This window comes from Mastomys coucha, unplaced genomic scaffold (assembly GCF_008632895.1).
Source record: "Mastomys coucha isolate ucsf_1 unplaced genomic scaffold, UCSF_Mcou_1 pScaffold12, whole genome shotgun sequence".
Lineage (NCBI taxonomy): Eukaryota > Metazoa > Chordata > Mammalia > Rodentia > Muridae > Mastomys > Mastomys coucha.
This window is the reverse complement of record NW_022196894.1, coordinates 30468811-30484167: the sequence shown is the minus strand read 5'-3', so window position 1 is coordinate 30484167 and position 15357 is coordinate 30468811. Positions and strand designations below refer to the sequence as shown.

The following is a 15357-nucleotide window of genomic DNA, read 5'->3' as shown; positions in this document are numbered from 1 at the left end:
AAATGCTTCCTGATTCTTCCATAGTTCCTTGCGCTGGGGTAGTATGAGTATCCAAGTTTTAAATTTGACTGAATCTCTGACTTCAGCAGAGTCTTAAAGAGGTTTTCAGATAATCCTATTAAATTTCTTCTATTGTGATTCCTTAGAGCTTTGGACCGGATGTAATACTGGAGCAGAGTACTGTTAGTTTCCTAACTCTATTAACAGGGTTAATAGTGACTATGGGTGGGCAGTGTGACCTTGGACCAAGTAGATGGAGTGACTGCTGTCACTAACTCAGACCAAGGCAGTCAGAGAAGGGCCATTCGCCCTGAATACACACCTCCCCCACCCCCACCCCAGCACTCCCCTCCTCCCTCCTACCCCCACCCCCATCCCACCTCCCATCCTCCGAATAGAAAGGCAGCTGCTACCTGGGTAGGTGCACCACATGGCATGTCTTCCCAGGGTAACCAGGGTTTGTAGGCTTTGTTTGGGGATCACTCGTGGTAGAACATCCTTACAGTAGGTGTAACACTAATTTTCATGCTCAAAGCCATTATGGGTCAGCAAAGCCCCGATAGAAAATTAATAAAAATAAAATAGGAAGTATTTAATGAGACAAAATAAAGGAGATTTCCTTTGGTAACTAGAGTTGCCCACGTCTCTCTATGATTTCTAGAAAGATGAAAACTCAAGGCCTCAACTAAAACCTGAATAACAAATGTTTATCCCTGTTTCCTTCAAGAATTTAACTTGACTTGTTTGAACTCCTTAGGAGAAAAATCTCCAAATCAAGGCTTCTTTCTTTCCATGAACATTCTCACTTGTAGAGTGTTGGGGTTGGTTCCTCAAGTCACTTCTACTGGAGCCCTGGTGTCTGCTCCACATGCAGGCAGTGGTTTTTTGAGCATACAAAACTTCCCTGCTCCCCACATCCCAATGTTTTTTTTAATGGAACCCAAGGCCTTATTCCTGCTGGGCAAGAGCTCTACAGAGCGACATTCCCATCCTCCCTGGCTCCATTCTTGAATCTCTGTGGATTCCAGAAACCATGGTAACCTGCATGGGAAAAGGGAGCTGGAAAACCCTGTGCAGAGGGTCTGAGCATGGGTCTTGTAGCTTCTTGTCCAAGTCACCCCTCCTTCAGCCCCAGTGCTCCCTTTTGGGAGTTAATGTCACGTCTTCTGCCAGGTAAAAGTCAAGGGTTGGTTTGGTTTTTTTTCCCCTCTCTCTAATCCTGTTTGTTCTGTCTGGATTCTCCTCTGCACCTCTTTACCTGCAGGAGGCCCCAGGAATATCACCATTATAGTTGAAGATCCCATTGCAGGTTTGGGAGCCAGTTCCCTTCCTTGTCCTTCTGTTCCTCTGTGCCCATCTCACTTAGTTCAAAACCTTTTCCTTTTCCAGTCTGGTGTCAAATCAAGTCTGGCTAGTTGTGGTGCTGTGACCTATCTATCTGTAAGAGAATACTGGTATTTCACATGATACATGTCGTGCCCTAAACATGCTTCCAAATGCCCTAGTCATTTTACCAATAGCTTCTGGAAGCCATAGTCAAGGTACTATGCCCAAGGGTGAAACAGAGGCCTGCTGTTTGACTAAGGCCTCATGATGGCTCAGTGGCAGGGTGCATTTTAACTGAAGACTGACTGTGGATTATTTTCCTTGACTTAACACCAGAATGTGTCTTATTCCTCGCATCCTTGCATGGGTCTTGCCTGATCAAGAGTCCCTGTTTCCTCTGCCTTTCCGGTCTTCATTCCCTTGTGTGCCTGCATACCCCACGCTAGTCATGGAACATTTTCTAGTAATTCTGTTCTCCTCCTCCTTCCCTCTCATGGTGGTTTTAAACTGAGATTTGTGTTCTATTCTGAGTACTATAATGATGGAGTTATTAATGTCTGAGTGTGCTAGTAAAATAGTGGTGAGAGAGGACCAGGAGCCAAAACCTGCTAGTAGTGGCGAGGCCATTGGGTATGTTATCTCGGATAAGAGAAAATTAAAGCAGGAAGTCTGCAGACCCTTAAGGAGAAGAACCAGAAAACAGATTGTGAGTGAGCAAAAGGAAGTGCTGAGTCAGTTGAATGGGCACCCTTAGGAGGCAGGGGCTCAGGACAGAGGCCCAGTGGCTTACAGGACCAAAGACACAGGAATGCTATTGCAAGTTCTATGCTGTGCCATCGGGCTCGGCATCAGACCATCTCTTCCGTTGTTTCTTACCAAGGTACCATGGTGATTGCTGGCTTTTCCTAAGTTCAGGAGACAGAAGCAGAGCCTACTGCCAGACCCACAAGAAGGATACAAAATTAACTGTGTGTGTGTGTGTGTGTGTGTGTGTGTGTGTGTGTGTGTGTAGCAGCTGACAACTTGGCATCATTTATCAGTGGAAACAGTTGGACATGGTTTAATCATCTGCTCTTCCAGAGCATGTTGCTCATGTCTCAGGCATCCACTGCTTTTCCTACTGGGCAGTTTGTTTGTTTGTTTGTTTGTTTGTTTGAGATAGGGTTTCTCTATGTAGCCCCTGCCTAGTCTAGAATTCACTCTATAGACCAGGCTGGCCTCAAATTCAGAGATTATCCACCCGCCTCTGCCTCCAGAGTGCTGGGATTAAAGGCTTATGCCACTGCCACCACCTGGCTGACAATTTTTAATTTCTTTTGAATATCAGTTTCTCATATCTTATGAGCCCTTTGCCAACCTCCTTGTTTGTGAGACAAGATTTTGCTACGTAATCCACGTTGGACTTGAATTCAGTATGTAACCAGTACTGGCCCCAGAACACATTCGTCTTTACAAGTGCTAGGATTGCAGCCGTGTGTCAGCATGCTCCGTGTCTGCCTGCTCTTGAAGCTTCTCCTTTGCTCTGCTGACGAAATCCTCTGCTTTTGAAGCCATCATCCTTGGCTTCTCCAGAATTGACTTGATGTTTCTTTTAAACACATTCCTGAGTTTCATTTTCATTAGGGAAGGTAAATTTTCTGATAACCATTTTCAAACATAGTGTCAAGGTACTGGAAAATTTTCTGTGCACCTATTTTTGATTTTACCATCTGAAAACTGTCTTTTAAACTAATTTGTCAAGAAGTTAGTGATTAGCTGGTACTTTTGTAACATTGGTTTAAAAGATGGAGAAAAAGGAAACTAGAAGCCATTTTGATTTGTTTTCACCTTGGCATCGTCTCGGCCTCTTTCCCCTTAGACACATTGACATCCCATCTCCTGCATATGTTCTGTATTCTTGGACTGTTTTGAAGGCTTTGGGAATGAGAGAGTTAAATGTTGTATCTGTTGCTCACTTGTATGTGTGTTTTATTTCCTGCTGTGGTCACTGACACTAGACTCCTGCAATGATGAGTTGGATTTGAGAGAGCAGTGCAGTCAGCGCCCAGCTCCCCATGCCTGGAGAACAGTGATTGAGTGCTCCGAAGGCAAGGGCTGGAACTGCCCTGCTCTGCTCTCTGCTCAAGCCTGCTGAGCCTTCTGCCATCTTCAACACTGAGATTCCACTCCCTGTGTCCTCACTGACGTAGGGTTCCCACCCTCTCTTATGCTCTGGGTGCCACCATGTGTATCTAGTACCACAGGTGATGGCAGCCTGAGTGAGCGGGAGCCTTGACGGTGGGTCTTTGTGTAATTCCCAGGAGACGAGTCCGATGAGGAATTCCTCACAGGTGGAAGGAAGCATTTATGTCCTTCCCCTCCGCTCAGCTCAGTGTTAGTTCTCGTCTCCTTCTCCATACAGTAGGAAGGACAGTGTAAACGGATAAATTTAGATAGTAAAAGGGTGACCTCTAGGATCTCACATTTATTCCACCATTCTCCTTCCAAGAGGTTTGGTGCTCTGCGACTCTTAAAGAGTCCAAATAATGTCATTAGAAGATAGATGCCTTTTATTCAATTCCCCCTTACCTGGGAAGAGTTGAGAGCACCATTAGTAGTAAGAGCATCAGACTTCTTGAAGAAGCATGGTTGTTACAAGTTTTTGTTTCAAGATTGAAATTTTATATCCACACTCCAATTCCCACAGAGGGTGGTCAGTACCTCTGCTCAGGAGAAGGCATGTTTAGAAGACCATCAGAAGGACAGTCCCTCATCAGTTACCTCTCTGAGCAAGACTTTGGCAGCTGTGCAGACCTGGAAAAGGTGAGGCAGAGGGACAGCCGAGGAGCTCGTGCAGTGTGGGATCTGGCCTATGGGAGCTCGTGCAGTGTGGGATCTGGCCTATGGGAGCTTGTACAGTGTGGGATCTGGCCTATGGGAGCTTGTACAGTGTGGGATCTGGCCTATGGGAGCTTGTGCAGTGTGGGATCTGGCCTATGGGAACTCGTGCTGTTGTGATCATAAAAAGATAAGAAACATAAGAATATGTTTTGGTGGGGTGTCAGGGGAGGGAGTGCCTCAACAGGCCCATGCCGAGGCATCCTTTCCCCTGAAAGGCCAGCCACACAATGGTATAGTATAGAATAGAGTTTATTCAGGGCATGGGAAGGGGAGTTAAGAGAGTAGTAGAGGCAGAGAAAGGCAGAGAGAAGGAGAGAGTAGAGAAGTAGAGGCTGGCCATGGCCACGTGGAGAGAATGGGGAAGGGAATTAGGGGGGGTTGCGGAACAAGGGGACAAGAGGCAAGAGAGAAGCAAGAGAGGCAAGAGAGCAAGGGAGGGAGGAGGGGCCAAGCAGCCCCTTTTATAGTGGGTCAGGCCTACCTGGCTGTTGCCAGGTAACTGTGGGGGTAGAGTCCAGACAACACCAAGGCGTGCAGTGTGGCATCTGGGCTGATGGTCTCTGGTGGCACAGTTCTAATGAGATTCCGAGTACTCGGGAGTAACTGAGAGCTGCAGTAAAGCTCAGCAAAAACAGAGTCTGGGGACTTTTCAGGGAGCGAATGCTCAGCTTGTTCTCTGACCCCATGACCTCACATAAATACATCTTCCAGAATCAAGTTCTATTTGTTTGTTTGTTTGCTTTTTTTTCGAGACAGGGTTTCTCTGTGTAGCCCTGGCTGTCCTGGAACTCACTCTGCAGACCAAACTGTCCTCGAACTCAGAAATCCGCCTGCCTCTGCCTCCCAAGTGCTGGGATTAAAGGCGTGCACCACCACCTGGCCAAGTTTTATATTTATTCCTGGACTCAAATATGTGTACATAATATTTGTGCACTAGTGTTTTATGTTGGGACATAATATTTATCTTATTCCTGTGTGTATGAGTATATGACTTTAGGAAAAGAGCCTGTTTGGAATTTTTGCCATGTTCTCTCCTTTCATTAGCCTTGTTTTAAGCATGATGGCCTGGCTTCATCAGCTTAATTAGTGGCAAAGAATGAACTGTCTATCAGCAACATCTGGAAAGAACTTCAGTGTCCAGTAGGCAGTGCCCAATAGCATTAGACACGGATTCAACACAACTATAAACAACATTTTGCTGTTGGCTTTGAATCAGGGCTTCACTATGCAGCCCAGACTAGCCTCAAACCTTACATTCCTCCTGTCTCTGCCCTCTGGGGCAAGTTACAGGTGCGTGACGTTCTACCCTTGAGTAATTTTTAAAAGCAGTCATAAGAGAAAACAGCAGCTGATAAAACTTCAAGTTTTATCTTCTCCAGAAATTGACTCAGTTCAGTTTGTTTCATTCTTAGAAGCCGTGTCATCAGAATTCCCTAGAAGATCTGGAAGTGTCTCATCTTCTCCAGAGCAAGCAGTGCTTCCCATCACACTCTGGCAGAGCTTCAGCTAGCTGGACCACTTGCGGCTGGTCTGCATGCCACAGCGACAGTGTCCCTTGCGTTTTCTCAGTGGCCTATAGAGATGGAAAAGTTTGCTTCCAGACACCTGAATTAACATTAGGGCTGTGGAGGGGGTTCCTCCATGTGTAGATAATCACGATAGCATCGGGGTTACTGTTTTGTGCCCACCCTCTTTAGGGAACTACCATTTTCATCATGTGCTGTGGCTGCTCTGGGCACTACACCTTCCTTCAAGCAGTTCCTTTCCCACCAGTGTGCCCAGTGCTTGCAGTTGGGTGACTTTTTTTAAACCATAGTTTCTTTCATTGTGTTGAGCAGAGCACCAGGGAGTAAGGCTGGCACTGAGCTCTTGGGCTGAGAGCTGAGATTCTCTTCTCATTTTTATACAGAACATGCAACAGATGAGATAGCCATGGCCAGAGACTCTAGAGCAGGTTGTCTGCCCATCTGCTCTCTTTACAGCAGACAGGTGCACTCCTCTGGTGTTTCAGTGAGGAAAGCACACATCTTTGAAGCTCTTCTTCTCCACAGTGTGCTCAGCAAGCTGTTCCACACTTTTATTCCTGACAAGCAGCTTCTTTTGGGTCCTCCTTCCTCCAGGAAAACGCCCACTTCAGCATCTCCGAGTCCTTGATTGCCGCCATCGAGCTGATGAAATGCAACATGATGAGCCAGTGTCTAGAGGAGGAGGAAGTAGAGGAGGAAGATAGTGACAGAGAGATCCAGGAACTGAAGCAGAAGATCCGCCTTCGGCGCCAGCAGATCCGCACCAAAAACTTGCTCCCTGTGTACCAGGAGACTGAGAATGGAAGTGAGTAGGCCTATGACCCCGTATGCACGCCTCTTTATGGCTTTGCAAAGCTCAGGCCATGTGGCCTTTCACCTCTGCTTTTCGTGTGGTGTGCTATGCCTCAGCAAGGGTCCCTCTGCTGTCAGAGGGTAGTACCATGCTGGCCTGTCTTGTTGGTGATGTGCTAGCCTCAGCAAGGGTCCCTCTGCTGTCAGAGGGTAGTACCCTGGTGGTCTGTTTTGTTGGTGGTGGTGTTTTTTTTTCCCTTGATAGACTGGGAATACTGCTAGAACTCACATTTCCTATAGCAGAAATAGCTTTATTTCAAAATGGGCTTCCAAGGTCAAAACTAAGGCCAGGAGTCACAGATAGACTTCTCCAAGGTTGAATGAACCAGCGAGAAGTGCCAGTTCTGCTGTATAGCTTCAGTCCCAGCCAGGTTCTGTTCTTTCCTCTGTTAAAGTGTGAGTCCTTTATGCTGTCTGTGACTATGACAATCTTTTTTGTTTGTTTGTTTGTTTGTTTTTGTTTTTTTGGTTTTTTGGGTTTTTTCGAGACAGGGTTTCTCTGTGTAGCCCTGGCTGTCCTGGAACTCACTCTGTAGTTCCTGGTCTGTAGACCAGGCTGGCCTCGAACTCAGAAATCCACCTGCCTCTGCCTCCCAAGTGCTGGGATTAAAGGCGTGCACCACCATCACCCGGCTGACTATGACAATCTTGATATCACAGGCTTCCGGGTCACCTCCAGTAGCTCCCAGTTCAGTTCACGTGATTCTACACAGCTCTCAGAGTCCGGCTCTGCTGAGGATGTTGATGAGTTTGAAATCCAAGGTAAGAAATGACAGCTTGTTACAGAGGGTGCTTATTATTTGTTTCTTCTCATTTGAAATACTGGGCTGAGTGACCCCTGAAGTAGTAGATCTTCACTCTGACCCATTACAGAGGGAGAACCGTTAGTTATTGTAAGGGGTGGCTACTCTTGATTTAAAAAAAAAAAACAAAAACATGCATGCAGATGACAGCCTTGATCAGAGGGGGCCAGCTGTTGGGGTCACCCTGGCTCTCTGTCCTCACGTCTGTACCTTTCTCTTGGGTCCTCACTCTTGTTCTAGCTGAGCCAAACCACATGAATTAGACTGTTTCCCTGAGCTCCACAACACCATGAAATTGCTCCAAAATATGTTTAAAAAAAAAAGAGTAATTAAAAAACAAGACAGGAATCATTAAGGGAGAAGCAAAAAAAGAAAAGAAGAAAAAAAGGAAAACCAATCAGTTTACATAGAGCTCTAATTTTTGTTTTAGCAGTCTTCAGGCAGAGTCCAGCCTTGTTGCAATTATTAGTTAGTGGAGGAGGCGGGGCTGCAATCGGGAAAAGCATGTGTAATAAAGCAGCTCAGTGAATGTTCCTTTTGCATCACCGGTCACCCTGAGCCCTGACAGCAGACCAAAGAAATAAGTCCAACCTGGTGACTCAGGGAGTTGCTGGTTTACTTACAGGCTACATCACTAATAACAATAATCATAATAATGGTAAGAATAGTAATTATAAAAATCATGTCAGCATGAGCGACAGACTTCCAAGAGCTACATAGATGGAGTCCCGCCTTTGGCTAACCTTCCACCTCCTATACATTCTAGCATCTTCTTCCTAAGACCACGTGTAGCCCGTACAGCATTACTCAAAGCTGGGGCATAAGAGTAACTGAGCAGCTGAACTCTCAGGCAACGGTCTGATAGTCTGCATGAAGGAGAGTGTCAGTAGATTCCGTCTTGAGAAGGTCTCGTTGAGTCTAGCCAGAGATCAGCTGCCCTGCTTCCAGCCTGGCAGTAGCCACGGCATACTTGAAGACCATGCTTCACAACAGCCCTATTCCTGCAAACCATAGATTTCTTCAGGTCCCAACAGAAAGACAAACTAGCAAGCAAATAAACACAATAATTTAGGGTTTGGGGTTTTTTTAGATATTTTCTTTATTTACATTTCAAATGATATCTCCTTTCCCAGTTTCCCCTCTGGAAAAAAAAGGAAAAAGAAAACAAAAACCCTGTTCCCTCCCCCCTCCTAGTCACTACCCCACCCTCTCCCACTTCCTGGCCCTAGCATTTCCCTACACTGGGGCATAGAACCTTCTCAGGACCAAGGGCCTCTCCTCCCATTGATGACCAACTAGACCATCCTCTGCTACATACGCATCTGGAGCCATGAGTCCCACCATGTGTACTCTTTGGTTGGTGCTTTAGTCCCTGGGAGCTCTAGGGGAATAATTCAGTTTTATAAACTCTTCCCCATGGAAAAACTAAGAGTGACCTCCTTACAGAGCTGAACTGTCAGCACTCCATTATAACACTGTAAAATGATACTGAATAGATATGTTATTATTATTATAGTCTTCAGAGTCCTCCCAAGTAGCCAGGGTTCTTTCCCACTCTGAAATCCAGATTTTGCACAAGTTTTCTAGACCTCTAAAATGTTATCTTTGTATTCTTAATATACCAGATAGCCACTTCAAACTCCTTTTCCCACTTCATTTGTAAGTGGGTTCTTTTCTAACCATAATTCTCACAAAGTGCACTCCTGTTGGAAACTGTTGCTTCATTTCTGGGCCCCAAGGTTGTGTGTAATTCCCTGTTGGTTCCGACAGAAATCCTTAAAGGAAACAACAAGATTTCTCAGTTGTAGGCCCCTGCCATTCTCTGTTGTGAGGGACTGTCTTGAGGCTTGAGGGGTCTGCCATTGTCTCTGGCCTCTACATGCTGCCCACTGCAGTAGTGCCCCCAGCCCCTCCTCAGTGCTCAGAAACATGGCCAGCTGTTCCTAACATCACCCTTAGCTCCTTTGGGGGAGGTGCTTGAGGCTGGATTGATTTGGGAAGTAGCAGTAACTCTTTTCCAAGAGATGGGTTCACACATACGGATGGGTTCCTATGAGCTGCACAAAAGTTACGGCCTGGCCCCAAGGATTGTCGGTCTCAGAACTTTCTTTCTGTCTTTATCCTCATTATTACACAGATGGGAGCGAAGGCTCTAACCTGACTCACATGTTAAAGACTGGGCTCTCAGTGTCAGTGGCCTCACTGTTCTCAGGTAGCCGTGCCCGAGCTGGAGGTGTGGCTGTGCTTCTGCATGCATGTGTGACTGTTCGCACAGCTTGTGTACATATTTGATCTTGTGACACTTGTCGGTTAGGAGAACACTAGACTTAATGCAGGAGCAATTTGGATACTCAGATACCCTTTTCCACATGCCTCAAGCAGTCCTTGCCATCTCCCCTCACTGTGATAATTTTAGATTAGGTAGTCATATAACTGGGGAGGGGGGTCAAAATTTAGAAAGACTAGTCAAAACTAGAAAAATAGTTATGTCTTGGGTTTTTTTTTTATATTGGTGGTGCATAAAGATATAATATTGCATAGTGAATAATGTGAAGCCCCATTTCATTTCAGTACCTATTTTAACTATAGAAATTCACTGAGTTGAATAGACTTTGGGTCTAGCTAAATTTTGTGCTTGATATTTTTATTTACTTGCAACATTTTTTTAAATAAAGGTAATATTAGAAAAGAAACAATCAGAATAAGAATTTAAGTTTGGGGGCTGGAGAGAGTGCTTAGCCATTAAAAACACTTACTGCTCCTCCAGTGGGCCTAGCTTCAGTTACTAGAACCCCCTCAGATACCTGGCAACCATCTGAGATCCAGCTCCAGGGCATCCAATGCCTCTGGCCTCTGTGGACATTTACACACACAAACACCACATCATCTAAAAAAATAATTAAAAATAGAGGAGAGGAGAGGAGGGGATGCAATCTGGATTAAAGTTAATAAATGAATTAATTGATGAAGAAAAAAGTCATTTAAGTTCAAGCCAGGTATGATGACCCACACCTTTAATTCCAGTATTTGACAGGTGAATTTTTGTGAGTTTGAGGCCTTCTGGTCAACATAGTGGGTTCCAGGCCAACCAGGACAGCATAGTGAGACTCTGTGTTAGGAAAAAATACATAAATTCAGGTGCTAGACAGAAGACTCAGTAGTTAAGAGAGGTTGGTGTTTTTCCAGACCCAACAAGTACTCTGGGCAGCTCACAGCCATCTGTAACTCCACCTTCAGATCTGATGCCCACTTCTGATCTCTGCAGGTACCTGCACATATGTGTGCACATGCACATACATATGTGTGCACATGCACATATGCATAAATAAATATATTGTTGTTAAGAATTTAAGTTCAAACCTATGGCTCAGAGGTTGGGACAGCGGCAAACAGTAAAGGTAGGACAGAATGACATGAAGCTAAGAGTCTCTCTAGACGTTCGAGTTTACAAAGCAAGCCTCAGAAAGTAATCTCTCCAGATAGCTTTATATACAATTAGGAGTTACTGTTATAAGGTTTGACATTCAGGAAAATAGTCAGGATTAACTAAAAGAGAATAAAAGTCTTCTACTTGAAATTTTTAAAACAAAAATTCAGAATTTTAATCACAAACTTTTAGTTTCACAGTTAGAACTTTTAGTAATACTAATGCAATTGTTTATTACTACTAATACAGTGGTCCACTAGAATTTGAAATAATTATATAAGATTAGACCAAGAGTTAGAGAAATAAAGGTAATAAAATAATAAGCTTCTCCTTGTTCTACTTTTGAACTGCCTTCTCTGGCAGAACATATCATAAGGCATGCTGTAGAACCCTCCTTCTCCACTCTTGGGAACATTAAAAGTTGAGTGGCTCAGTTGGCTGAAGGTACACATTGCCACAACTAGCAGCCTGACCTCAGTTCTCACATGAGGAGAGGACTCACTGCTGCAGGCTCTTCTCAGTCTCCACCCACATGCCACGGTGCACAGGCGCTCACCCGAGGACACACACTCTGAATAAATACTCAGAAGATCAAACCTGAGCGTGCCATGGGGCAACTGAGTTACAAACTGTACAAAGGTACAGAAAATGTATTCAGGTTGTTTACAAACACAGGTAGGATAACACTCGATAGTCTAAAACTATTCCGAGTCCTGTGTAAGTAACTGCAACCAAGGTTATCCAGAGAAGTTATCATTTGAAATTTCCAGATCAGGACTAAATTTGGATCCTCAAAACCCATGTAAAAGCTGGGCAGGCATGACAGAAGGCAGAAACTAGACTGCCAAACTAGCCAGCTTTGGATTGAGCAAGAGACCCTACCCAATAAATAAAGTGGAGAGTAACTAAGAGAGACACCCATCATCAACCTGGAGCCTCCATGTGCATGTGTATACACACTTCACATGTAGACATTCATACACACTCGGACAGGCATTGGAGACACACACACACACACACACACACACACACCAAAGAAACCATTCTAAAAGAAAGAAGAACTTCAGGAAAGCATAAGCTAAAACAGTGTATGACCCGGAAGCCAGCAGTGCAGAAACTACTTATGGAAGAAGACAGTTCCAAACACAGGCACTCAGGAAAGAATGAACTGCATGAAGGGGATTGTGGAACAGCAGAGAGTGAGGGAAGACTCAAACTTGCCAACTCAGCAGCCTCCAGCATGTACAGAAAAAGAAGAAAGAGAAAGAAGCACAGAGAAGCATTAGAACTAACCAGGTAAACAAACAAAACACAGAAATCGGCAGATAGCCCTCATAGGTAAATGGTCAGCTCTCCAACTCCAAGATGCAGGCCAGCTGGTGGGGTTAAAACAAGGTCCAAGTGTTTGTCATCTCGAGCAAGCCTCACTGGCAAAAGCCCACAAAGAGGTACTGCAGGTGAAAGCATAGAAAATGATTCACTGAGTCAGGAGCAGAAATCAGGCCGGTGTAACTGTACTCACTGGACAGAATTGACCGCAAGCCAAAATCAATTGGAAGAGATAAAATAATAAAGGACACAGTAATAAAGGACATAAGAAAATATGCTTATTGTAGCTGTCTTTTCACTGATCATTGGTGCATCCAATTACATAAAATAATACTGGACATTAAGGGGACAGATAGACCCAGGTACAATAACGATGAGCGATTTCAGTACCTACTCTAGGTGTTTTCACTACCCCATTCTAGGTGATTTCAGTACTTACTCTAGTCAAAAGATCATCCAGATTAAAAACAAACAAACAGAGCCGGGCAGTGGTGGAGCACACCTTTAATCCAGAGCTCCTGAGGCAGAGGCAGGTGGATCTCTAAGTTTGAGGCCAGCCTGGTCTACAGAGCTAGTTCTAGGACAGTCAAGACTACACAAAGAAACCCTGCCTCAAAAAACAAAAACAAAACAAAACAAAACAAAAAATCAAAAAGAAATTTACAAGTTAAACTTCACCATAGATCAGAGAGATTTAGTAGCTGTCTACAAAATATTTTGTGCAACATCTGAGGAATGTACATTCTTTCCAGCAGCCCATGGAACTTTCTCCAAAGCAGATCATGGTTTGGGCCACATTGTGGCTTTGGACATTAAGTATAACTGATACAGATAAAGCAAATCTTAACAAATACAAAAGAGAATTACCTTCTTTTATCAGAATGGATTTAAACTAGAAACCAATAGTAAGAGGATCTCTATGAATATATGAAGGTGAACAATATCATCTTTTAGGATACATCTAAGGCATAGCATTTATATTATATTATATCATTTATACTATAAATGCAGAGAGGGTTCAAATTAATGAAAGATCAAGCCAAGTCCCTATCTCTTAGACAGAGGAAGTGATAAAGCTCAGAGTAGAAATATACAAGCTGGAAGGAGAGAGACAGTACCAAGGGGCAAGACAGAGTTATTTCTTTGAAGCGAGCACTGGTGGTGCACATTTAAGCCTAGCTCTCAGGAGGCTGGGGCAAGTGGATATCTGTAAGTGCAAGGCCCACCAGGTCTACACAGAGAGTTCCAGGATACCCAGAGCTACACTGTGAAACCCTGTCTGGAAAAAACAAAAACAGAAATGGGGGTGGGGAGGTGGGAGGTAGGGTTTAAGAAATTCTACAGCCAAACTAACCAGAGGACCAGGCAGATTCACTGCTGAGCATTATCAGACCTTTAAAAAATAATTAAAATGAAAACTCACCTATATTTTGTCTTGTGACTCCCCACTGCCACACAGTGGTTTTGTACAGGGAAGGGCAAGAGGAAGGAATATAATGAGATGTCTCTCAAAAGTAACTAGATGGCCAGATGGGGATCCATACTCTCTTCTCCCTTCCCAGGGCACCTGTGTCAGCATACACATTCCCCCCCCCCTCTCTCATAAACACACACACACACACAGACACTGTACTTAAATATTTTTAAAGTAATGATTTAAGTTTTGTGCTCTTGTTCCACATTGGTTCCTAATTATGAACTTCAAATGCGTTCTCTAGCTTTCTTTTTTGCCATATGTTCACTGTCATCTGTTTCTGGCCTTTAATTGGGCTTTTGTCAAATTTTTCCTGAGAAATATCATACTTTTCAGGAACAATCTCCCTGATAATGTCCAGAGGTTTTCTGGCATGTTCCCTTTTGATTGTCTTAAGTAACTCCATACTATTGAAGATTGTTTTAGGATGCTGTCTTAGTCACTTTTCTGTTACTGTGGAAAGACACCATGACCAAAGTAACTCTTATAAAAGAAAGCATTTAATTGGGGGCTTTCTTACAATCTCAGAGGTTAGCCCATTATCATCATGGCAGGGAGCATTGGTAGCATACAGACAGACATGGTGCTGGAGAAGTAGCTGAGAATTCTCCATACTGATCTGTGGGTAAAGAGAGGGATGCTGCGCCTGGCATGGGCTTTTGAAACTTCAAAGCCCACCCCCAGTGACATACTTCTTTCAACAAGGCCACTCATCCAAATCCTTCCCCCCCCCCCCAAGACAGGGTTTCTTTGTGTAGCCCTGGCTGTCCTGGAACTCACTCTGTAGACCAGGCTGGCCTCAAACTCAGAAATCCCCCTGCCTCTGCCTCCCAAGTGTGCTGGGCTTAAAGGTGTGTGTCACCACTGCCTGGCCCTCTTAATCCTTTTATCCTTTCAAATAGTGCCACTCTGTGGTGACTAAGCATTCAAATATATGTGCCTATGGGGCCATTCTTATTCAAATTACCAAGGTACTTTGATGAAGATGACTATCAGAATTTATAACACCTTTGAAATAGTAAGGTATTGAAGTGTCATATTACAGATATCATTTATGATAAGTAGTCTGTGTGCTGCATAAACCTGATTAATCTAATCACTTATCTCAGATTATAGCTCACTACTTAGACTATATGAATCAGAGTATTCATAAAGAAAATGGATTGCAAAGCACTTCATCCAGCAATAAGAAATATAAACCTAGAAATTGTAAAGAACCTAATCATAAATACATACATGTCCACTAATGTATATTTGTCTAAAAAAACAGAGCTTTGAATATAATTTACATAACAAAATTCACCCACGATAAGTTACAATGCAGTGATGTTTGATGAACTTGCCTAGTTGAACAGCCTTTGTTATAATCTAGTTTTGGTGCATTTTCCTCATTCCAGGAGATGAATATACATATATACATATATATGTGTGTGTGTGTGTGTGTGTATGTATGTGTATATGTATGTATGTGTGTATGTATGTATGTATATCTTCAGGGTCCATCTAGAAGACAAAAAATAGCACAGCAGTTTGGATAGGGAACGTTGAGTGTTAAGAGGGGAGGGGGTATCTGTAATAGGGAGTTGAAACCACAGGAGAGAAGTGCCTAGGGAGTAAAGAAAACCATAGAGAACATAAGAAGGGTGGATGGCAGCGTCTCCCAAGGGCTAGAATAGCAGCACCAGGCTGTATCCCCAGGTCTGAGATCCAGGCTGCCTGGCAGAGAAGCATCTGAAGTCA

At 44.0% G+C, this 15357-nt stretch overlaps 1 protein-coding gene across 1 annotated transcript in view; it reads left to right on the top strand.

The window, feature by feature from the left end:
- Rubcn (rubicon autophagy regulator) overlaps window positions 1-15357 on the top strand; it is a 55412-nt gene that overhangs the window by 27159 nt on the left and 12896 nt on the right. Inside the window, exons 8-11 of the mRNA XM_031364605.1 lie at window positions 1174-1309; window positions 4013-4128; window positions 6327-6537; window positions 7245-7346. Coding sequence (XP_031220465.1) covers window positions 1174-1309; window positions 4013-4128; window positions 6327-6537; window positions 7245-7346 — 565 coding nt within the window. The remainder of the gene's footprint in view (window positions 1-1173; window positions 1310-4012; window positions 4129-6326; window positions 6538-7244; window positions 7347-15357) is intronic.